Source organism: Vigna unguiculata, chromosome 11 (genome assembly GCF_037176805.1).
Source record: "Vigna unguiculata cultivar grain cowpea cultivar isolate G323 ecotype 2 chromosome 11, ASM3717680v1, whole genome shotgun sequence".
Taxonomy (NCBI): domain Eukaryota; kingdom Viridiplantae; phylum Streptophyta; class Magnoliopsida; order Fabales; family Fabaceae; genus Vigna; species Vigna unguiculata.
The window spans coordinates 7,407,630-7,432,355 of NC_140802.1; the positions used below are offsets into that span (position 1 = coordinate 7,407,630).

Below are 24,726 nucleotides of genomic sequence, written 5' to 3' on the forward strand. Positions count from 1 at the left end.
CAATTCAAAACACAAGTGATCTTAATGCAAGATATCGGGTCACACAAAGTCATATAATAAACTACTTTCACAATTATTACACTCTCTCATAGAGTGTCCAGTCTTTGACTCTCCATGAACAAAACAAGTATCATGTTTACAACTCCAATTCACACATGTAACTTACTAGTAATTCACTCACCACTAAAGCTAAAAATCCTCATTATTCTCAAAGTCTTATGGATGAAATCCACTCTCTACTGCTCTCCCATATAGACTTACGAGTGAAATTCACTAATTGTACTATTATTTATTTAATTTATTTTATATATTTTATATATTTATAAATATAGATTTTTCTGTCATTATAAAGCAAAATCAATCAGCAGATACCAAAATGCTAATAAAAATACATTCGCATTACCCAAATAAAACCTAGCAAGTGACACACTTAGTTGTAATAGGCTTAATAAAGTAAAAAAAAAAGCCCTCCTAGCGAGGCATTGAGTTACTTAGAGAAATAACAATAAAGTCCTCCTAGCGAGGCACCAAATTACTAAGAGTATTAACATCAAAGCTCTCCCAATGAGTCATTAAGTTACCAAGAGTTGTAACATTAAAGTTCTCCACATGACACCTAGTTACTTAGACACGTAACATTAATGAAAAACCTTCCAAGCAAGGCACCAAGTTAATTTAAAGCTCTCTAGACAAGGCACCAAGTTACTTAGACAGTAACATAAGTAAAGCCCTTAGAGGAGGTACTGAGTTATCTAAACGATAACATAAATGAAAGCCCTCAAATGAGGCACCGAATTACTTAAATAGTAACCTAAGAAAAACCCTCAAACGTGACACCCAAGTTCCCTAGACGGTAACATAAATTAAGCCTATCTTCACAACACGTACTAAAGCCCGCCTAAGTTGGCAACACACACTAAAACCTGCTCGGATCCACAATATAAAGCAACATCAGACTTTGTCCAAATCAATGGCCCAAAGCAGCCAATCCACCTACAAGGTCAAAGACGACCACATATAGTCTGGCTAAATGACCTATCCCTCTACAAAATCGTAAAAGCCGACTACAACTAAGCCAAGAGGCCAATTAGTGCCACAACAAGCACACCTTACACACCATTCAAACTCTTAAGACTATGGAGGCTTATGTACCTACCCAACCCAATAGATGATGCTAAGTAATGCAATCCAATAAAGTCCCATTAGCATCATCACCAAAAAGACTACAAAATATTTTAAGATACATCGATATGGACATACATTCACATATTAACAGTAATTATGACAAATCTCGGTAGTTTGATTACATCTTGATATTTCTTGATACTAAATATTTACAAGATATTTGATATATCTGTTAAGGTGTCACATTATTATTATTATTTCTTATTTGAGGTAAGTCGTTATTTTATTGATATTGATTTAGATTACATTACCTGTTTAATTACATGGATCTAAGGTTCAAAAGGTCCTATAAATACATCACTCTCATATATATTCATTCATTCTTATACAAATTATAAAAAGATCCTTACTCTCTTACTGACTTAAGTATCAGAGAGTCTTTTGCAGGTGGATCTTCCCTTTGTTTCAACTCTTAGGAGCATATATTAGGATTCTCCAATCCACTCAGATCTTGCCACATGTTCGAAGGGTCACCTCAAGATCCCAGTAAGAGTAGGTTGCATGAAAAGAAATAAATGTTGACATCTTTGACCTCTAATGCTTCTCTAGTCTATAACTTTCTCCATAAAGATCCCATCGAATGGATTCTTTTTGCAATGGATTCCTAATTCAATTACCTTTGATTTGAATGCAAGAATGTAACTTTTGAATTTTATAAAACATCAAGCCTTACAATCACAATTCACCACAAAATAATAAGAAACTCACATCAATTGCCTCACCCAACATTCCAACCACACATGTGGTCTTATCCTACCATTCATATCACATGTTGTCCCGCACAACAATTCAAAACACAAGTGATCTTAATGCAACATATCAAGTCACACAAAGTCATCTAATAAACTACTTTCACAATTATTACACTCTCTCATAGAGTGTCCAATCTTTGACTCTCCAAAAACGAAACAAGTATCATGTTTACAACTCCAATTCACACATGTAACTTACTAGTAATTCACTCACCACTAAAGCTAAAAATCCTCATTATTCTCAAAGTCTTATGGACGAAATTCACTCTCTACTACTTTCCATGTAGACTTACGAGTGAAATTCACTAATTGTCCTATCATTTATTTAATTTATTTTATATATTTATAAATATAGATTTTTCTATCATTATAAAGCAAAATCAATCACCAGACCAAAATGCTAATAAAAATACATTCGCATTACTCAAATAAAACCTAGCAAGATTGCATTACCCAAATAAAACCTAGCAAGTGGCATACTCAGTTGTAATAAGCTTAATAAAGTAAAAAAAAAAAAAACTGCACACCTTAAATGCAAATCCACAATTTTTCTAGAAAATGAAAACCGCAATTGCCCAATTACACCAAACTTTAGCTTTTATATTATTTATACAAAAACCCAAATTACGTTTGAAATAAAAAAATACAAGTCGCCCACTAATTTGTAAAACACTAACTATATTACCTAAAATGTTTCTAAATTCTTATAGACAATATATTATTCTATTGTCTTTAACCAAACACACAATAATACCTACCATTTGGTCATTTTACTTATTTTAAAATTATAATTCAAACTTATCTAATCATTTTCATTATTCTACGAAATTAAAATTGTTTAGAGTCTTACAAAAAAAAACTGAATTAATTCTATTCACCATAAAAAAACCATTCTAAAAACACATATAAGCCTTCATAATCATATTCAATCTTCAATTTCTTCAATAAAATCATTAGATTTATCAAATACACCATAACTTCAACAAACTCCCCCGATTTGATGAAGCAACCATCCAATGCAAGGAAGAGAATTGTGTGATATAATAATCGTGTGATTGTGTGTTGATTGGAGTCAAATCCCTACACAAACAAATGACCCTAACCAAAAGCAATATATACCAATATGCAAACACAAATATAGTATTTTTTTTTCTTCCCTTTTGACTTCATCAAATTGGGCTTATACATGAAATGAACAAGTTCAGCATAACAATCACATGAAACAACGAAAGCAACAAACAACCAAACAAGTTTAATAAACAAACAAACAACAAAGTGAAAGATAATACTAATGAATGCAAGAAAATATGCCTAATTATCAAACTGAAGTTCATTAAGCTCATTCTGAATCCCTTCAATCTGGTTGTCCAAATGTCGAAACCTTGCACCATACAACTCATGATGATTTCTTGAATCACCAACTGTTATGAATTTTATTCATAAAAACAAAATTCTCTTTGCTCAATGTAAGTTATAATTACTCCTCCTTAGCTATGACTGCCATGTTATGATAAAAAAAATTGTTAAATATATTCTTGATCCTTCAAGTTTTAGTAAAAATTAAAATTAGTATATTTTGGAAACTTTGAATCAATTTAGTCCCTCATATTTAGAAATGCGTGAATTTAGTCTTTTAAACCATATTTTTTAAAGTTTATTTGACGTTTTAAACACGTTTCTCCATTAACATTGAAGTGAACATGTATCAAACGGGATAAACAAACTAAAATACTATAATGAAATGTGTTTGAAATGTCAAGTAAATTAAAAAAAAATGGTTTAAATGATTAAATCCACACATTTATAAAAATGAGAAGATTAAATTGGTTCAAAGTTTCTAAAAGGGTCTAATTCCAATTTTTAATAAAAATTAAAGGACAAAATCATATTTAACCCAAAAGAAAAGAGTTAATCTTATCTTTCAACGAAAAATCTAAATTTAAGCGAGAAATAACATAAATACGTCCAATTGTATGATTTATAAAAATAAAAATTGGCAAAATTAAGTGACGCATAACTAAAATTTCAAAATAAAATTGTAAAAAATTAATTATTATAAACTTACATAAACTATTATTGTACATAAGCATACAAAAATAAAATAATCTATATTTTTATTTTCAATTATTAATCATACATGAATATTTTTTTTTACTTCCATTAAATTTTATCGGTAAAAAAAAAATAGCTTCTTCTTACCTATTTTAAAATAAAAGAATATTTACCCATACTTCTGGATACATTATGTCATTTCTACGTGTTAATTACAGTGGAACGCGTTCAGACCAATAAGTATTGTTTTGCGGTATTTTAAATCATTATTAAAAGCAAATGAACAAAATTAATCCTAACTAATGTAGGTAAAAGTATAAATAATTAATATTTAAAACATTAAAAACAAAATTAAACTTTTATAAAAATAAGAAGCTAGAATGAATCTAGAAAGTAGTATAAAAAATCAAAATTGCATTTCAACCTTTAAAATCTTGAAAAGAAATAGAATCTCCATTTTTGTTTAAAATACAGGAATGAGAAGCAAAAAAGTTGCCTAATTACACTATAAAAACGTAAATAAGCCCACATTTGTTTTGCTAGTAATTTCTAAAGTGTATTTTATAAAAAATAGTGAATTGTAATATAAGGTTTATTAGTTTTTTTCTTTAATGTTATTCCACAAATTTATAATTTGGTTATATTTTTTACATTGATGATGGGTTATTAGTTAGTCATATGTCATATCTTATTATTGTAATGCTCTTATTATTAATTTGATATTTGACAAAGTAAATACATTAGTTTATTTTAAAAAAGTGAGATTAAATAAAAAAACGTTTAAAATAATGAGAAAAAATTAAATATATATATATTTTAAAGAAACACTATCAAACCTAATACAAAACTATTGTAAAAATAAATAGATTTATGCTCTGATTACATTTTTAGTGTTAAATTCTTCTGAAAATTAAAAACTTAAAAAATAAAACAAGGGTTTTTCGGAAATTAATTAATTTATCAATAGTTAATGGTATGTTCTGTCAAGAATGGAGGAGTAGAAAGTGTCTCTGTGGTTTCCCTCCTCTCTCACTTCGAGCTCTTTAAACTCAAGGAACACTCATTGGTGCAATTTTCAAATACTCCCCTTCTCCCAAAACCCTACCCTACAACTGTGAACGGTTTGTCTCCTCTGTATTTGGTTGATCGCACCAACTTGATTGAACTTGTAGGTTTGTAATGCATGCATTATCTTTGTTTGTGTGTATCACAACTTAATTTTGCAAAATGCTGGTAACATACAAGATGTTATTGTTCTTCTATAGTGCGTTTTGGAACATATTCTTAATAGTTTTTTTCTCCAAGTTCAGTAATGGGTTATTCACTGTAAATGGTTTGTTTCTCGTTTACAGAATTGGTTCATATTGATATGGATTATGATGCCCTAATTTGGATTTTTTAATGGAAATTTATTAGGAAATTTGGTAGTAAAATTACCGTAAGGATGATTGTAAAAAGCACAGGATGTCCATCAATCAATACTAAATTTGAGCAATATGTTCTTCTCTTTGATTACTTACCCATATTCTAGTGAAATAGTTCTGTTTATGCTACCAGTCAGAGACCAAATAAAGACGTGTTTGGATTAGTTTTCAAGAATGGGTTGCCTTAGAGAACTATCATGTGGTGTTTGTCTCAGATAGCAATTGACTTACTATTAGTCAGAAAAGTTGAAAGCATATTTCTGATAATTGTACAGCTGGAGCACCTCATTGTAATCTCTGGAAATCCTTAAATTGTAACAGAGTATATTGGTACTTCAAATTTTAACATGGTCTATTCGTTTTCTTCAGTGTCATTTTAGCCAAAGAAAGAATGACAGAGGTTGTTCCTGGAACTGAAGAGGCTGCTGAACCTCCAGCATCACCTCAACCATCTCCTGATGTGCCACATAATATGGAAACAGAACAATTTACTCCTACAGAGTACTCTATTATGAGTAGGAATGGAGTTGGGACCGTAGGAGAACAGATATCTTTACTTGTGAATCTCTTTAAAGTTTCTGTTAATGCTCCGGACACACTGTTTTTCCAGTATAGTGTATGTTCTGTATTTCTGCCTCAGCTATTTTGTTGTATCTTATCTTAGACTTTAGCTTATTGAAGCATTTTTAGGTTGCTATTACTTTAGAAGATAAGCGAGCAGTTGAAAGCAAGGTCATTGGGAGAAAAGTGGTTAACAGGCTTTACCAAATATACTCTTCTGAACTTGGTGGCAAAAGGTTTGCCTATGATGGGGGAAAAACTTTGTACACAGCAGGTCCTCTGCCGCTAAATAAGTATGAGTTCAAAGTGCTTTTGGAGGAATCATTTAGAAAACGGTATGCCTTTTGTATAACGATTTTATTTATTTGTGCTGTGTTTTTCTAATTTCCTTTAAGCTTATACTGTTCTAACTCTAGCCGTAGTGCTGGTGCTGATGGAAGCCTTTGCGAGGAAAGTAAAAGGTCAAAACATTCTTCTCAGCTAAAGGCATTCATGGTGGAGATAAGTTTTTCTGCAAAAATACCCATGCAGTCCATTGCTGTTGCTCTCAAAGGGGTTGACTCAGATGCCAATTCTGAAGATGCGTTGAGGGTGCTTGATACTGTACTGAGGCAGCGTGCAGCTGACCGGTACCTATACATCTTCTAAAGATATAATTCAAAGAAATATCTTCATGTCTTTTTTACAGGAATTTAAATTTTAATCATAACCTCTTTGGTCTAACTTATTTGAACCATTTTCTTTTGAATGTGAAGTGGGTGTCTTTTGGTAAGGCAGTCCTTTTTTCATGATGACCCAAGAAATTTCACTGATGTTGGGGCTGGTGTAACAGCAGTCTTGGGTTTTCATTCGAGTTTTCGTTCCACACAGCGAGGATTGACTCTAAATATGGGTAGAACTGTTTTCATACATTTCTTGGAATCTTATTGTTATAAAAATGTATTTTTTTTGATCTTAACACTTTATTTTTTCTAGACGTGTCAACAACTATGATCATAAAACCTGGTCCTGTAATTGATTTTCTGTTATCAAATCAGCAAGTGAGGGAACCCCGTTATATTGACTGGGAAAAGGTGACAAACTTGTCCATATGGTTCAAGAATCAAAATTAGTAGTTACCTAATATTTTTTTAATTCTTGATAATACGTAGGCCAAAAAGGTGCTTAAAAATTTGAGGGTACAAGCAACTCATCGAAACCTGGAATTTAAAATTTCTGGCTTGAGTGAGAAACCATGCAATCAACAACTGTAAGTTCTTGCCTTTTGAAAGTCAAGTGTCTAGTATATTTACATGAAATAAGAAAAAATGGAAACAAAATCTTGGGTTCTCTTGACCACAACAAAGCTTTGAGTCTGTTATCTTCTGCAGTTTTAGTATGAAGGTTAAAAATGACAAAGGCAATAATGAAGGACAGACTGTGGAGATTACTGTATATGAATATTTTGTCAAACATTGTGGCATTGATCTGCCTTCATCTATATATTTTCCATGTCTTGATGTTGGAAAACCAAATCGGCCCAACTATCTTCCTTTGGAGGTTGGTTGATTTTTTTATAGCGGCTAAACCTTGTTTTTGTTTTTTCTTCAACAGTTTATCCCTTTGAACCAATCATATCTGACTAATTTTTTCTTTTCTTTTTCTTTACTTTTGGTGGAGTAGCTATGTTCACTTGTGTCCCTCCAACGGTATACAAAGGCACTCTCTCCAGTGCAAAGAGCATCTTTAGTTGAGAAATCACGCCAAAAGCCTCAAGATAGAATCAAAATTCTGAAAAATGTAAGTTTATAATTATTGATATGTTGTTCCATTTTATCATTAATATGTAAACTCATTAAAATATATAGTCTGTAGGAAAATATTGCTACGATGATGATCCTGTTCTTGCTGCATGTGGCATTTCTGTTGATAAACAATTGGCTCTTGTTGAAGGTCGTGTTCTTGAGGCACCAAAGGTACACAGTTATTCAATATATATTTCACATTTTTTGTGCAGGATATATAAAGTTGAGGAGAGATATGAAAGCGAAATTGGCATAAAAAAGTTGTTTTCTTACAGATCCATTTGTAGTTAATTTGGTGTCTGTTAGTGAGGTAGTAAGTTAGTTTAAGAAATAAGGCATGTTGCCTTTAAATAAATAAGAGGGGTTGAGGGGGGGTATCTAGCGTTTATGTGAAATATAATTGAACTTGGGACAGACCTGGGTATCTTGAATATTCAGGGATTCTTTGTACAGATACACTCAATCAATAAAGAAATTCTATTTTCTTTCATTTTTTTTCTCCATTTTCTGTCATTTCCTTCAATTATTTGAGAACTAAATGCACACATTGATACAATTCTATTTGAGACACAGTTGAAGGTTGGCCAGAATGATGTTTGCATCCCATGTAATGGAAGGTGGAATTTTAATAAGAAGGTATCCTGTTATTCTTTCACAATCCGTTTTTCAGAGTTGTCTAAAATATGGCTGACTAATTCAGAAAAGATGATACAATATTTCCTTTTCATAGACACTTCTACAACCATCGCATATTGATTATTGGGCTGTTGTCAACTTTTCTGCAAGATGTGATACTAGTTACATATCAAGGGAGCTGATCAGATGTGGAATGAGCAAGGGCATTGTATGTCTCTGGGCATTCTAATATCTATGCTATATTTATCTGTTCTCCTGTTTTTAGTTTGATTAGTAATTTCAAATGTACTTAAATATTTGTGCAGAACATTGAACGGCCATATTCTTTGATAGAGGAGGAACCACAGTTGAGAAAATCTAACCCTGTTGCAAGGGTTGAAAGAATGTTTGACCTGCTGAAATCAAAACTAAATAGAGAACCAAAGTTGATTCTTTGCGTCTTACCAGAGAGGAAAAATTGTGATATATATGGTATATCTTTAGGCAAATGTTTCTAGAGTTTCCTTTACATAAAATATTTTGTATTCATGTTTTGATCATTTATCAACTTTAGGGCCTTGGAAAAAGAAGTGTCTGAGTGAAATCGGTGTTGTTACACAGTGCATTTCCCCTGTCAAGATCACTGATCAATACCTTAATAACATACTTCTTAAAATCAATTCTAAGGTAACTGAGTACTTTATTACTCATATCTGTACAAACATAACTCAACTTATTTTAACTCCGTAACTTCATGTACAGTTTAACTGATTTTTTATGACTTCAATACAGCTTGGAGGAATAAATTCTCTGTTGGCAATGGAGCATTCTGGCCATCTTCCCTTAATTAAAGATACCCCAACAATGATTTTGGGGATGGATGTCTCTCACAGAGGTCAATTAGATATTCCATCAGTTGCAGCTGTAAGTCCAGTTTGGTTTTGTGTTTTCCCGTGTCTTCGTTGTTTCAAAAAGCTTCTTGTACCTTTCTATCTGCATTTTTGTTATCTCTGCAGCATATTATTCTGGTGCATATTGTTGAATTGTAGGTTGTTGGATCTCGATGTTGGCCACTGATTTCAAGGTATAGAGCGTCTGTGAGAATGCAGGCATCTAAGGTAGAGATGATTGATGCTCTATACAAGCCACTAGAAAATGGGGGTGACGATGGTATTATCAGGTTAGAGTAAAATTGTATATTGAGCTACTGTTTTTGTATTTTATAAGGAAAACGTACAAAATACCCTCAATTCCATCTCATTTTGAAGTAACCTGATAGGATCCTAAGTATTAATTTTGTAAAAGAAAATGGCCATGGGGTAGTTTAAGGCAAAAAGATTAGTGATAAATTAGTTTAGTGATTATCTTTTAGAGATTTTGAAAGAAGTTGAAGTTAGTTAGTTCCGTTTTTTTTTACAATTAGAATTCCTTTTGGAAAAGAAGCAATTGATTTTATGAGAAGCTGTTTTAAATAGCTTCTGATTATGGACAGTTTGTTTAAGATTAAAAAAGAATTGGTAAAACAATAATTTATGATTATTTTTTAGAGATCTTAGAAAAAACAAAATAACTCGTGTTTGTTTTTACAATAAGAAAAACATAAATTTTTAAGTAATTAATCTTATGAGAAATTGTTTTTAATAGCTTCCTTCTGATTATACTCAGGTTTCTGATTGTTTTCAGATTCTAATTATTATTAAAATCTGTAATAGACATTATTTTTTTTAAATCATGTGATTCTTATTACAATATGATTCAAAGAAATTTGAAGGAGAAAGAAAGGTTTTATTTTAGTACATATTTAGATACTATGACAAAGTGCTTTGCAAGCTAAGGCTACTGTGTTAACTTAGCACTGATGTGACAATTAACAAAACAGTTGTAACTAAGTGAGATACAGCTACTGATATTAGGATCACCTACTAAGAGGCTATTGTACTGGTGTGGACTACACTAAATGACATATACTAACATTCCTTCCACCTCACAAACATAGGATCATTGAAAATAGCCAATGACCTTGAGTTTGTCTCTTACATACAACAACCAAGCCTTGGTAAGAATATCAAGAAGTTTGGTCGCAAGTAGGCACATGAGTGACTAGTAAGGAAGGATTTAGAAACTTCTTTCGAACAAAAAAGAATGTACAAAACAGCATGTTTACTAAAATTCTCATAGTAAATGATTGGGTAGGCACAATTGACATTTAGTTCTCGAAGCAAGGATTGGATCTAGAGAATTTTAGAGGCTAAGATGGCAATACTTTGATATTCTTCCTCACAGTTGACCTCACATATTGGGTCCAAAGAAAATACAAGCATCAGAAGTAGATCTTTGGTATTTGACACTCTAGTTTTGTCAAGAAGATCACAAATATTTTTATATTGTGAGAAAAAGGAGGTGTTTTACTGAGCCTTTCATACCTAAGGAGAGCCTTTTCCAATCCATAAAGAGACTCCAATGTTTTTAAACAAAAGAGGAATATTCTGACTATGACCTAGATAAATGATCCATGTAAACATCCTCTAGAAGCAATCCATTTAATAATGCATTGTAAACATCAACATGTTGAATAGATCAATAATTGGCAAATCCCAAGGTTAGATTCAGTGTAACAGTTTCATTATTTACCATTGGGGAGAAAGCCTTTGATTAGTCACAATCAAATTTCTTACAAAAATCCTTTGGCATTTCTATACTTGTTAATGGTATCATCCAAATCTTCTTTGATCTAAAACACCCATTTACATCCAATGGTAGTTGTCAGGTGGAAGAGAGGTGAGATGCCATGTATTGTTAGTTCATAGGGCATCATACCCAACTTGCATAACTTGCCTTTGAGGTGGACTGGACAAATCCTGCTTGACAGTGGATGCTTATATGATAGTAAGAATTAATATGTGATCAAGATGAGACTAGACAATACTAGATTTAGAACGTGTTTACCTAGGAGGCAGTGGGGAAGGAGAGGAAGGCGTAGAAAAGGAAGAAGAGACTAGGTCAATAGTGTTGGAAGGGAGAGACCAAGAGGAATAGGGTGAATAAGTTGATTTAGGGGTAGCATGGATGGGAGAGTAGGGGAAAGTAGTTCTATGATCAGTAATGGCTAGAGGACTATAAGGATGTTGTTTTGCTTGCATAAGAGGGCATGTCTACGAAGAATTAAAGTTCACTTATTAGTAGTAGGGCATCATGAGTTGGAGTAGATTGAGACAGATAGTTTCATTAGATTACTCTTCGAGGTCCCACATCGACCAGGGATATGACCAAATTATGGTACATAAGTTGATGCAAAGCTCATTTTAGAAGCCATTTTTGTGGGTTGAGTCAGAGTATTAGAGTATATCCTAGCAAGGTTTGTTAGGTCTATCACTTTACCTGCTATTGAACCACTATTAGACTACACACAAATATCTAGTTTCACACTGTGTATATCCAGTTCTCAACATAAAGGAGTGTGTTGGAGATCTTACATCGGCTAGATATATGACCATATTATAGTATATGTAGTGAGTGCAAATCGCATCTTACAAGATAGTTTTGTAAGGTTGAGTTAGGCTTAAAGTCTACCTTCTACGAATTACTTACATTTCTCAATGAGTTTTTTGAGCTACTAATAGATTCAATCTCACCAAATGGGAATTATTTAAGCTTGGTATTGATGAGAGAAACCAAAGATTCATCCTCAAGAGGAATTCCTTTAATGATCACTTCGAGTTGCTCTTATTCATAAACTAGATATCTAATGCAATTAAGAGAATCGAAAATCCTTGATCCTTAAATGAAATTGGTTAGTTATTTGATCTTAGTTCTTTGCATGTTGAAACTCAATTCACATCTAGCACAATCTAGGTTTATTTTGTAAATGGAAGTGTGTTGACTTTATGACTAGTTGAAAGGAATGCTTGCAACCAATTCCTCTGGCTAAAAGTGAAGTAGAGAGAAACGATTGCAACCATGGAAGTACCAATTCATCTTCAATTTCCTAGGCATGAAACTTGGATTCTCAATCCATAAATCATGATTGAAAAGGGTAGAGAAATGGCAATGGAATTGTAGTACATACTACAAACTTTTGGAGGTGGTGTGCTTTTAGCACTGTTCCTACTTGTTACTTCCAAGCTAAGAAAGTCTTATCTATGATTTTTACAATACTGAATAGGAGAGATGATTGGTAATGTGACATGAGTCCGTAAAGTGTGGGGCATTAATGACGGGTCATGAATCATTTGCAAAAGGGGTGGATAGATTGAGACATGTTCTGCATGAAGAGGATCACTTGATAAATTTTTTGTTTTCTTGAAATTGAATTGTGTTGCTTAGTATCAAAAGCCATAAAAGGAGATTTAAAGCCTATTGATATCATATTACTGTTTAATATTCAAAGACATCAAATAGAAAGAAAGATTTTTAATGAGATATCAAATGAAATACATGTTTATAGACATGATATGACATAAAAGTTAATGAAACACTTGTAACAAACCTAGATACAATTACAAAAATTAGGATCACCTGCTTTAGAGACTATTGTAGTAATGTGGACTACACTAACAATTCTTGAGTGGAAAAAGCTAAACAAATGAGATTTATAATCAAATTTCCTATTCTTTATAGCTTTTCCACTAAGGAAACTTCAACAAATGGGCCTTATATTTTGTAAATGGGCCAGTGGAGGAACAATCATAGTTATTGGACTTAGTGTTATTAAAACTCAGTTATGGCGGCGTCATGGTGGAAACTGGTCGCGGTTTTTTAGCCTGCCGCCATAAGAAGGCAGTGGTGATGTGGGTTTCTCATGGTGGCCGCGTTTTGCATAATGGGTGGCAGGTGTGGAATGGCTATTACGAAAAAGTCGGGGTGGGGTGGGGAAGAAGTAGGGGTAGCGACATGCTGAGAATTGTAGAAATAGTTAGTATATCTAGGCAATCATTATGTGTAAGTTAGGAGGTTGAGTGTGGATAACTTCTGCACCTAACACCTAGTTCTAGCCTTTAATGTTTCAACTTCCCTTGTATCTCCTTTATCATCTATATAAATATCAGGAACAGTAAAGGGGTCTGATTATGCCCTTAGGAATATCTTTTTCTATTTTAATCTCAAGTTGGTATCAGAGCGGGTCGATCCCGCTCTGGTTTCCGTCTGGTCCTATCCACTGACATTTGTTGCTGCCGTTCATGCCTGTCCGCCGCCATCTGCCACTGTTCGTTACTGTCTGTAGCTGCCCACTGCTGTTAAAAACTATCCAAAGCTACCAGCTGCCACTATTCACCAAATCGTCGTCGTCTGCCACTGTTCCGTTGCCGTCTGCCACTGTTCGTCGCTGACTGCCGTCTTTGGCCACCTCAGTTTTTGCCGGCAACTATTGGATTTGGAGCGCCTCTCCAAGTGACAACCCCCCCACCGGTGCTGGAACCAGACACCCGTCCACCTGTCGCCACGTGCTACGTCTTTTCTGTTGTGAACAGGCACGTGTAGTCCACGTGCCGCCTTCTGTTGCTCGGAATGTCATGGTGCCACACCTCCGTAGCTCTCGCCGAAGCCTCCTGTACTTGTTCTGACCCTCAAAACTCCATTTTTGTGAGGTCTAGAAGTCACCCTTGCGGAAATCTCCCTAGGGCGTTTAAAAATCTCCATTATTTTTTTGTGTTTCTGCTCTTTGTTTTTGTTCCCTTAATCAGAAATGGCCTCTGGAAGTGCTGGAAGTGCTATTTCATTCTCTGGAAGTCCTTCCATTACTTTCGAGAAGCTAGACGGACAAAATTACCTCTCCTGGTCCGTTGCCGTCGAGATGTGGTTCCTTGGTCAGGGACATCATGACCATCTTGAGAAAGACGAAAGCCATCTGCTTGAAGAAAAAGCCGAACAGTGGAAGCAAGTAGATTTTAGTTGTGTGCCCTGTTGTGGCAATCCGTGGAGCCAAGACTTTTAATGTCTCTTAGGGCCTTCAAGACATGTCACTTGTTTCGGAAGAGGACTCAGAATATATATATGCCAACAATATCCAACACCTATATGATTCGGCGGACAAGTTAGCATCTCTGAAAATGACCAACCATGATATGATCTCCTTCATGAATGAAGCACAATCAGCAGTGGAAGACCTGCGGATGTTTCTAGAAGTCGATGCTTCTGATGCAATGAAGAAGAAGCTGGACGAATACTATATGGTGATGATTTTTCGCGCCATTCGTCCAGATTTCAATCACATCAGAGATCAACTTCTGACCTCTCATGAGGTCCCTTCCATGGACACCTTGATCCAACACATGATTTGTGTCCCAAAAGTCCCACCACATGAAACTCTAGAATCTCCTGCTCGAGTAGAACCATCTGTTATGGCTGCAACTCGAGGAAGAGGAGGACGTGGACCTAGAGGAGGTGGATGTGGAGGCCGCGGGAGTCATCAATGCGCGTATTGCAAAAGGATGGGTCACACTCAGGAAAATTGTTACTCCTTACATGGTTTTCCTTCCAAAACTGCCAATGTCTCTCCGACTGAAACTACTGAGTCCAAGTTCACTGAGGACGAGTATCAAGAGTACCTACGCCTCAAGTCCAACAACTGGACACAGTCATCTCAAGTTCCAAGTACATCAACAACTTGCATCTCTCAATCCATGGAAAGTCACAATTCATGGGTAATTGATTCCGGTGCTTTTGACTACATCTCTGGTAACACCTCCTTGTTCTCAACCATTTCATTTCAAGACAAACCTCATTTTATAACCCTTGCAAATGGCTCTAAAACTTCCTCAAAGGGAGTCAGTCGAGTCATCCTGTCTCCCTCCTTAAATCTAAAATCTGTCATTTTTGTCCCTAATTGCCCTTTCAATTTAATTTCCTTAAGTCAGTTAACCAAAATGTTAAACTGTTCAGTAACCTTCGATAACAAATCTTTTGTTATACAGGAGCGTGGTTCGGGGAGACAAATTGGAGAAGGATATGAAGCAGGAGGATTATATCACTTTGGATCTCGTCCTCAAGTGTCATGTGTTGCAGTCCCTAGTCCTAAAGTGTTACATGATCGGCTTGGTTACCTTCATCTGTCCAAGTTTAAAAAAATGTGTCCTGAACTTAGTGGTCTCTTCTAGACCTTAGAATGTGAGTTATGTCAACTAGGCAAACATGTTAGATCTGCCTTTCCTAAAAGGTCTCAATCACAATGCAAATCTAGTTTTTCTATCATCCATTCCGATATTTGGGGACCTAGTCGTGTTTCGTCTTTTGGTTTTAGGTATTTTGTTACTTTCATTGATGAATTTTCAAGATGTACTTGGGTTTATCTTATGAAATATCGTTCTGAATTGTTATCCATGTTCACATATGCTTTGTCTGCTGTTTTAAGTTCACATGGTATCTTGCATCAGTCCACTTGTCCACATACGCCACAACAAAACGGTATAACAGAAAGAAAAAATTGACACTTGGTTGAAACTGCTCGTACACTTTTGCTTGGTGCCCACATTCCTGTCCATCATTGGGGAGATGCCATCTTAATGGCATGTTTTCTTATTAACTGGATGCCATCCTCCTCTCTCAATCATAAAGTCCCTTTCTCCATCTTGTTTCCAGATACCCCTCTCTTTCACATTTCTCCTTGTGTTTTTTGTTGTGTATGTTTTGTTCACGACATGTCTCCAGGTCTAGATAAGCTTTCTGCTCGTGCTCTCAAATGTGTCTTCTTGGGCTATTCCCGACTCCAAAAAGGGTATCGGTGTTACTCTCCTGAAACCAAAAAATACTACATGTCTGCCAATGTTACATTCTTTGAACTGACCCCTTATTTCTCTTTCTCTGTTCAAGATGCTCATGTCATACAGCAGGTAATCCCTACTTAGGAGGGGGAGCGACATGCTGGGAATAAACCCTACTTGGGAGGGGTAGCGACATGCAGAGAAGAAAGATGCAACTGAGCGTGGTGTAACCCTAATTGTAGGGCTGAATATGTTATCTTTTCTGTTTATTATGTGGGTTATAAGCCCAATTAATTTTTTGTTAAAAATTGGGCCAAGCCCAATATAAACTTCTTTTAACCAAATACCCCACTAACCCTTCCCAAGTTGCCGCCTCCCACTGTCGGTCATTGTCGTCCACTGTTGGTCACCACCTCTCACATTCTTCTAGACATAATATCATTTTTTTTAATTATCTATATCCATATATTATATTTTTTTTAATTCCAATATTTCCACCATAATCCATTATGGTTTCCGCCATAACTTTATAAACGATTTTTAGGGTCTCTGATATTTTCCTTAACCGATATCAATAACACTGATTGGACTGTTCAACAGTAGTCATGTATTTGAGGATATATTCTAGAATGTAGAAAAATGACTTAGAGGGTAGAGATGCTATTGAGCTGGTTGAAGTTTGTTAACGTAGTGGAATAATTCTTGGGGAGGTTAGGGGAACTTAGCTAATTGTGTGAGAAAAAGCGCAGTCATCTATGTACCCAATGCTAAATAGACATGTGCTTCTAGCATCTCCATAATTTTTTCTGGCACCTCCTATTACAGGGAATAACAAAAACGAAAATTTAAAATTCTTACATTTTCAAAAAACACAATTTGGAATTTATTAGAGAAACATATGAATTGCACATTCTAGAATCATTTTGAAAAAAAAAAGTTTATTTCGAAATAAAGATTCTGGAATGTGTAACCAAAATTTAGAAATAAGAACTTTCGGGATGATGCTTTCTGGAAGATAAGAGGTGCGGAAAGAAATTATGGAGGTGGAAGAAGAAATTGTCCTAATGTACCAATTATAATTTATAACTTATATATGGTGTTTATGCTTCGTGATTTTTTGTACAAGATGTAGTGTGGTCACATTGGTATATCTATTTATCATGGCTCGCACCTCAAACTCTTTGTAATGATTAAAATATTTTCTTACAGGGAATTGCTGCTAGATTTCTATGATTCAAGTAACAGCCGCAAGCCAACTCAATTTATTGTCTTCAGGTGTCATTCTATCGCTATTGTATTTGATAGATAATCCAGTCATATATGTTCTTTTGGATAATTTGATTGTAGGTCAAATGTTATTATAAATTAGAAGATACTTATGTTACATATTATAGCACATAAAAATTTGAGTCCATCAGCATTGTTGAGTTGATTATGAGATGGATATTTTTGGATAGTTATTCTTATTTTAGTATCTTGTCACTCTACTGTTTAGTTATGTATCCATTATTATTGGTTGTATGGGATTGGATTGTTCAGATATGTCATTTGATTTTTTTTTTCATCTTTTCTGTAAAGTTATTCCTTGTGTATAAATGCAATGTAGAGATTGCAAGATTCACCATGCCTTGACGATGATGTTTATATGTTCTTTTAGGGTTTTATGTATGCTTGTTAGCTTGTGTGATCAAAAGTATTTTATAGGTTTCATATTTACCATGTAGTTCAATCTTGTCTCAATTTCATGTTCAGTTTTATTTGCACAACGAGTTTAGGCCTAGTGTTAGTGTTACCAAGAGGACATGTGGATCAAGAAGGTGGAGCTATCAGATGTTGTGGCTATTGTTTTGTTTTAAATTTTTATGTCCATTTTCTTTGGGTACTTGTATGTTGTTTATGTCAAGGTCACATCAAAAGTTGTTCATGTGGACTTTGGAGGAAATGAGACCAGTTCCTAAATTGTTTTGAAGACTACTCATTTCATCAACCATTGCTTGTCTCCACTTGGGATGGGATAATGTGTCATCTAAAGAGTTGGGAAATGGTCAAAGAAGAAAGGTAGGTATAGTACATAGAGAATGACAATGATAACCTAGTGTAACATAATGACGAGAAGGGTTAATACTAGGTCAAATACTTTTTATGGAGCAATGGACTATTGAAGGTCGAGGGGTATGTTTGAAGTGATAAATTGTCTAAAACCATGGAAGAATCTAGCATAGATCTACTGTATCTTCATTGGTTGAATCAATGATTAGTGTAGTTCGCGGTTGATGCTGATGTGTCTAAAGAGGTTGCTCTGCCTGTGCTCCTACTTGTGGAACATCTTGGTGTATCAAAGAGTCAGCTTGAGACAGAGGGAAGGGGAATAAGAGAATGTGTACTTATTTAATGAATGTTACAAAGTGCTTAAAACTATAACAAAACACAATACGAGAAGGACCCATGAATTAAGTCGAATGGGGAGGCCACACTTTTATTGACTCTATCAGGAAAGAAATGTCAAGTAAGTTGTCCTAACTAACGCATCTCCCAATGTAAACTAGACAACCTAGACTCAGTAGGATGACTGATTTCTGAGTCTCTTCATTGAGTATAAAATACTTAAGATAGAGAGGGAAACTTCTCCTTTCATAGGACTTGTACCAATGTGATTTTTATCAAGTTCATACTATGTAGAATTTGAAGATTCTTCCTTTCTCCACAACTTCGGCATGTTCTGGGGCATGGACTTTATGCATCTTCAAACTCTAAACACGGGTCCAATTTGGTTTAGTATTCCATGATATGATACCCTCATATAAAGGAAACCTTGTTTTGTATTAAATTTCTTGCTCTCAAGATAGGATGGTTTATTTTTCGAACAGAAACAAACCAATTTACAATCAGGGTATTGGGTTTTCCTTCCAAGATTTAGCCTAAACTATTAGCTCGTTATTCTGGGCCATATTTAGTATTACAGCTGGTAGGTGCAGTAATTTTAGGATCCATTCAGTTTTCCACGTTTCTTTTTGGAAGGGAATTGGGATATAATAATGTTGAACTGGAGTTGCAAAGAGGCTGCAGGGTTCAATGGTTCAATATCATTCTAAACAAATTTTAGGTAGACGCATACTCATAAGAGTTGGCACGAGTCAGTCATAGGTTTAAGTTCAGTAGCAGGATAAGTCACTAGAGGAAGCTACACGGCAAGACATGTCTATTGTTAGTAATCAATTTCCTGATTTCAACCTTGATGACAAGATTGCTTCAACTATTTTTGTTTGGTAGCAGAAAAGAAAAACTGAGTTCTATAGGATTAGGAACTCTGATACCAAGTTGAAAGGGGTACAATGATTTTATTAATTTCTGTCAAATTATTGATCGTCCCTAAAACCGGAAATAAAAAATATGTGAGGAATAAGGAAATACCGTACAACAACAATTTGAATCTTAAACCTAAGATATTTTATTATTTACAAGGCTAGTCAGTCAGCTGACTGAAATCAACAACAAATTTATTTAGTGTCTAATTTTAGGAAACTAATATTCAACAAATTATATATCTAAAATTAGTACAAATTGTACCAATATTTGTTGAGTGGTCTCAATTTCCTTTATCACTTGTTAAAAATCTGAACTGTGTTTTCATGTGCAGGGATGGAGTCAGTGAATCACAATTTCAACAAGTTTTGACTGTGGAGCTTAACCAGATAATAAAGGTTACAGCTTAACTCTTTCCTTGTTCAGTTTGATAATCTGTTTGATTTCTGGAAGAATCTTAGGTAGACATTGTTCTGAGTTCGTGCTTAGATTACACATTTCTCTCTTTAAAGAAAATGGGGAAAAGTTAATATTTTCTGAGCACCTCTTGCTTTTTTGTTCACAACTTTAGTAAATACTGGAAAAAAAAAAATAATTAGGAAAAGCTACTTGAAACATGAAACCAATTAAACGATGCATCTTTGTTGATGCTTTCCTAATTCTAGGATTACGAGAAAGTCTTGTAATTTCAGGCCTATCAACGTCTGGGTGAGGATGATGTTCCCAAATTCACCGTGATAGTGGCGCAGAAAAATCATCATACTAGGCTGTTTCAGTCTAATAGTCCGGAAAATGTTCCTCCAGGTGTGCTACTTGTTTTGTTTACTTGCATACAGGTAACTCACAGGATCATTGTAATAGAAATTTTCCTCTTTAGGGACTGTTGTGGACACAACAATCACGCATCCAAGAAATTATGATTTTTACATGTGTGCTCATGCGGGGATGATGGTAAGTTTACATTATCAGGCTTCCACCATTTTACAAGCATTATAGTAGCACGTGGTTTTAGACAATATTTGATTGCTATTTGTTTTCTGCCTCACCATATAAGCAGGGAACATCTAGGCCTGTACATTATCATGTGCTGCTTGATGAGATTGGTTTCTCGGCAGATGAGTTACAAAATTTGATCCATTCGCTGTCCTATGTGTATGCACACTCTACCTTTTCTTTGTATCTTACCTCTTAATTATCCTACTTAGTTGTTTTGTATACTTATTTCAGGAACCAAAGAAGCACGACTGCAACCTCAGTTGGTAATTTCATCATAATAGTCTTTTTCATCAGAAAAATTGAATAATTTGTTAATAATAATTTTATCCTCATTTTTTACTCTTCAGTGGCACCCATATGCTATGCTCACCATGCTGCGGCTCAGATTGGACGATTTTTGGATGTTAATGATTTATCAGAAACTGGGTTAAGTTCTACTCCAGAGTTTCCAAGATTGCATAAGAATATCAGGAGTTCTATGTTCTTCTGTTGATATGTAGTGTAAATGTACATTTGGTATACGAAGCCCAAATTTTGTTTCATGGGGAAATGGATTCATGGACATCTCTCTAGACATTCGTTGAATGCTAGCAATGGAATAGTTATTTCTGCTTCCTTTTTTTTAAAATGTGATTTTAATTCATGCGCAAGTTAACTAGTGAAAAAATTTAAATTATTTTTATGAATTAATATAATTTGGAGAAAAATCTTGTCTAGAGGTGTTAATCTGGTGCCAACTTAAACGATGACAAAAGAATTTTGGAATACACTTCTATGGTATTCAAAGAAATATATATATATATATATATATATATATATATATATATATATATATATATATATTACAATTAAATGTTAACTATCTAAGATTGTTTATTTCGAAACATTGTATGATAAGATTTATTGTTATGAAATTAATATTTTTGAATAATTTAAGAATTAATATAAAAAGTAAAGATTGTAAATTTTTGAAAAAGTAAGGATTCTAAAATGTCATTAAAATATGAGAGAGCAACGATTGACATGTTCTTCATAAGCATCGCTAATACATAAATAATAAACACAATATTTAAGAGAATACTTTTTTCATTCATTTTGGTATTGTGAAGTGAAAGAGGTGTTTACAGGATGAAAAGAATTGATACAATGATAAGAACGTATTTGATTGAAATGGAGGAGAGTAGTAGTAAGTTCATCACAAAACTAGTCATCGAAAAGGAATGCATCTCGCCGACTCCTCCCATGGCTTTCCATCCCAAAGCTAAACAAAAATAAAACAACCTAATCAATTCAAATAGGAATTTAAAACCATCAGAGCGCTAAAAAAAAGAAGCAGAAAGAAAATATACCCATTCTTCTTCCGTAAAGTAAGGATGATTTAGAGCAGCTGACGCAGAAATCCTTTCATTTGGGTTCAAGCAAAGCATTCTCTGCAAAACCCACCACAATTTTATTTTTTGTTCGTAATTACTTGTCACCACACAATCAAAACAAAACTTACTGATAGAAGATCCTGGCCACTTCGTTCCAGTTCAGGAAACAATGTCCGTATGCCCTGCATAGCAATAGAGAGGCACATAAGTGCGTTGTTGTAACTTTCAAAGATTCTATGAAAAAAGAGAATTTAGTACCACTGGCTCATGTCCCTGGTACTTATGGATGTCAGGCATTAATTCAGTGATTCCTGGCCATGTTTCTTCTGTGGGGGTACCTGTCAGTCTTCACAGAAAATGTTTATCGTTTGTTTTAGAAACAAGAATTGAAGGAAAAAGTGAAATGGATATATATACCTGAAAATTGCCTCCAACTCATCCCGCAACTTCCTATTTTGGAATAAAGGTAGTCCAGTTATCATCTCAGCAAATACACAGCCAGCAGCCCACACATCAATTGGAGATGAATATTGATAGTTATCGCACAACATTTCAGGTGCTCTATACGCGGCAGTTCCTAACTGAATACTGTAACAGTCACTTCTCCACTCTATAAATAACACTTTTATCTCTATACCAAATCATTTATGGAACACCATCATTTGCTAATAAAGCTTTTATACCAATCATAGTTTCTGACACAAAGAACAAGTTGAACAACACATGCATGCAAGTTACAACCCTCATCAAACTTTTTCTTTTACTTTTCTCTATTGATAAATCACCTCACAAAAACTAATTTCTACCATATATTTTCTTCATTCCTTCTTCATGTGTACTTTAATAATCTTACCTAAAAAATATAATTAATTATTTTTATGTAAACAAAATAGTTGAAGGTTTCTTTCAGTATTTTTCATTATTAAAATAAATACGCATGCCTAAATTAATTCAAAATTATATAAAATGTAAGATTTAATTAATATTGTCTTGAATTCTAAAATGGCTTTCAAGAATTTTATGTAAAAATAAAAAAATAATTTAAATAAAATAGTTTTAAGGTTTTTTATTTTATTTTCATTTCTGTATTACAATAAATAGTAAGGAAAATTACATAAAATTAAAATTTTGTTAATAAAAGACTAATGAATATTTACATATATTCTGTCTCTATGTGTGTATGCAAATAAAAGGATAAAGCCAGCAAAATTTACAATTCAGAGGAATAAAGAAATACTGGAAGATATGATATATACAATCACGGGAAAAACTTGAAAAAATAACACTCCTAAAAATTTTAAAACTTGAAAAAACATATAATTAACCCAAATATGCCAGAGAGAATCACCCATTTATAAGTTCTAAATTTGCACCTGATATGAATGTTTTGTCGTTTTTGTATAATATCCAAATTTTGGTCGAAACAAAGCATCACAAGAGGAAAAAATGTGCCTAAGAGAAAGCAATGCAACAAATTGTTTCTGTGAAACTTAATGAATGTGAATACTAAATAAATAAATAAAAAATAATGTTTCTTTTAAGTCATGTACCTGGTCAGTATATAATATGTCATTTCTAAACTCTCTAGCCAAACCAAAATCCGCCAGTTTGACCAGCATGCTAGCTTGATCAATCAGCACATTGCTGGGTTTCAAATCTCTGTGCAGAACCTGACGCGCATGGCAGAACTCCAGAGCAGAGAGTATCTGGTACATGAAACTCTGCAACCAAAAGAAATTTAATAACAGCTACAAGATCTCTAGAATTTCAGATTCATCTACCTCAATCTTAAAAGTATTTATCCTTCTTAATTAACAGTAATAAATGTCAGGTTACTAAGTAAAATTGATGTTGAAAAGCTTACCCTAAATTCTATAACAAAATGCCTTTCATTGAAATATCCAAACATAAATCACTTTCTTTAACTAAAATCAATTTAAACCTAGCTCTGCTTTCAGAACTCACAGTTAACGAAAATTTTCTTTCAATTCAAAAGATCCTTTGGGAACCCACATGCAACAACGCCTAATGCATTTCTGAACAAATTAAAAATCAATTTCATAAAACACCAGAAAGAAACGCACTCTCATCTTGCAAGTACCTTTATAGCCAACATATTGCGATGAGTCCTGCGCCTAATATAGTCATGAAGATCGCACGGGAGACGCTCGAAGACAAGATTGACATATCTGTGTCTTCTGACATAGACTCTAAGCAACCTCACAATGTTGTCATGGCGGAGTTCTTTGAGGAACGCCACTTCGCGGATGATCGCAGATGGAACACCCTGTCTCGAGCCGATTATTACGATCTGTTTCATGGCGACGATTTCGCCGGTGGAAGGCTCGAAGCCCTGGTAGACTCGCCCGTAGCCACCGTCCGCCACCACCTCCAGTATCTCCAAGTCCGGTATCCCCGCGTCACTGCCGTCGCTTTTGTCATGTGAGCAGATGCTGCACAGCGCCAACCTCGCCATCCTACTCCACCACAAAATAGCAACCATTAATCACTCAGATGTAAAAATTGGAAGAGAAAAAACACAGAACAACGATAATCATGAATTAGGTTATTGAATCCAAAAATCATCGTTCTTGGAGTGACGATGAGTGATAATAATATTACAGAGAATCGCAGTAGCCGATCCAATCGCTTCGTTCACCCTGCAATCTGAGAGAGGGTCTGATACAGAGAGCCATAGGAACTGTAACACAATTTGGACCAAACTAAGAAAGAAAGAAAGAAAGTACTCATCAATCACTGAACCCACTCCATTTTTATATGCTTCTTTGGGTTAGAATTCCCCGCGCAAAAATAATAACCAAATTTTCCGTAAGTCTGCCACGTGTTTTTTTAACCTTAAGTTAGTTGCCGCTAACTAACTGTTACTTAACCGAGCAAAATATTACACTTAACATGTAATTAGCTTTTTAGTTAGTTAGCTAATTGATGTTTTATCTATAATAATATAGAAAGAGGATTTTATG

At 34.3% G+C, this 24,726-nt stretch overlaps 2 protein-coding genes across 7 annotated transcripts; one reads left to right on the top strand and one right to left on the bottom strand.

Annotated features, from left to right (window-relative positions):
* Positions 1-4,967: 4,967 nt before the first annotated feature.
* AGO6 (Argonaute family protein) lies at positions 4,968-20,984 on the top strand. 6 transcript variants are annotated; one of them, XM_028054656.2, is made up of 23 exons: positions 4,968-5,157; positions 5,783-6,029; positions 6,104-6,309; positions 6,391-6,603; positions 6,730-6,866; positions 6,950-7,047; positions 7,126-7,223; positions 7,345-7,513; positions 7,637-7,753; positions 7,822-7,929; positions 8,332-8,394; positions 8,489-8,602; positions 8,700-8,865; positions 8,948-9,060; positions 9,166-9,297; positions 9,423-9,553; positions 17,280-17,345; positions 19,708-19,771; positions 20,066-20,177; positions 20,251-20,324; positions 20,431-20,525; positions 20,601-20,632; positions 20,717-20,984. In XM_028054656.2, exons 2-23 carry the CDS (start codon positions 5,805-5,807, stop codon positions 20,860-20,862), a joined length of 2,679 nt encoding a protein of 892 aa, XP_027910457.1. In that variant the 5' UTR covers positions 4,968-5,157; positions 5,783-5,804; the 3' UTR covers positions 20,863-20,984. The 6 variants fall into 6 exon arrangements, with proteins under 6 accessions (XP_027910457.1, XP_027910459.1, XP_027910458.1 ...); XM_028054658.2 differs by having other exon boundaries at positions 4,969-5,110; XM_028054657.2 differs by having other exon boundaries at positions 4,970-5,161.
* A 428-nt stretch (positions 20,985-21,412) lies between these two features.
* Positions 21,413-24,492, bottom strand: LOC114169490 (cyclin-dependent kinase A-2-like). The gene is made up of 8 exons (XM_028054664.2): positions 24,365-24,492; positions 23,844-24,219; positions 23,293-23,463; positions 22,160-22,323; positions 22,001-22,088; positions 21,871-21,924; positions 21,719-21,799; positions 21,413-21,630 (listed from the first exon to the last, which is right to left on the bottom strand). The coding sequence occupies exons 1-8, from the start codon at positions 24,436-24,438 to the stop codon at positions 21,577-21,579; spliced, it is 1,062 nt and encodes a 353-aa protein (XP_027910465.1). The 5' UTR covers positions 24,439-24,492; the 3' UTR covers positions 21,413-21,576.
* Positions 24,493-24,726: the final 234 nt, after the last annotated feature.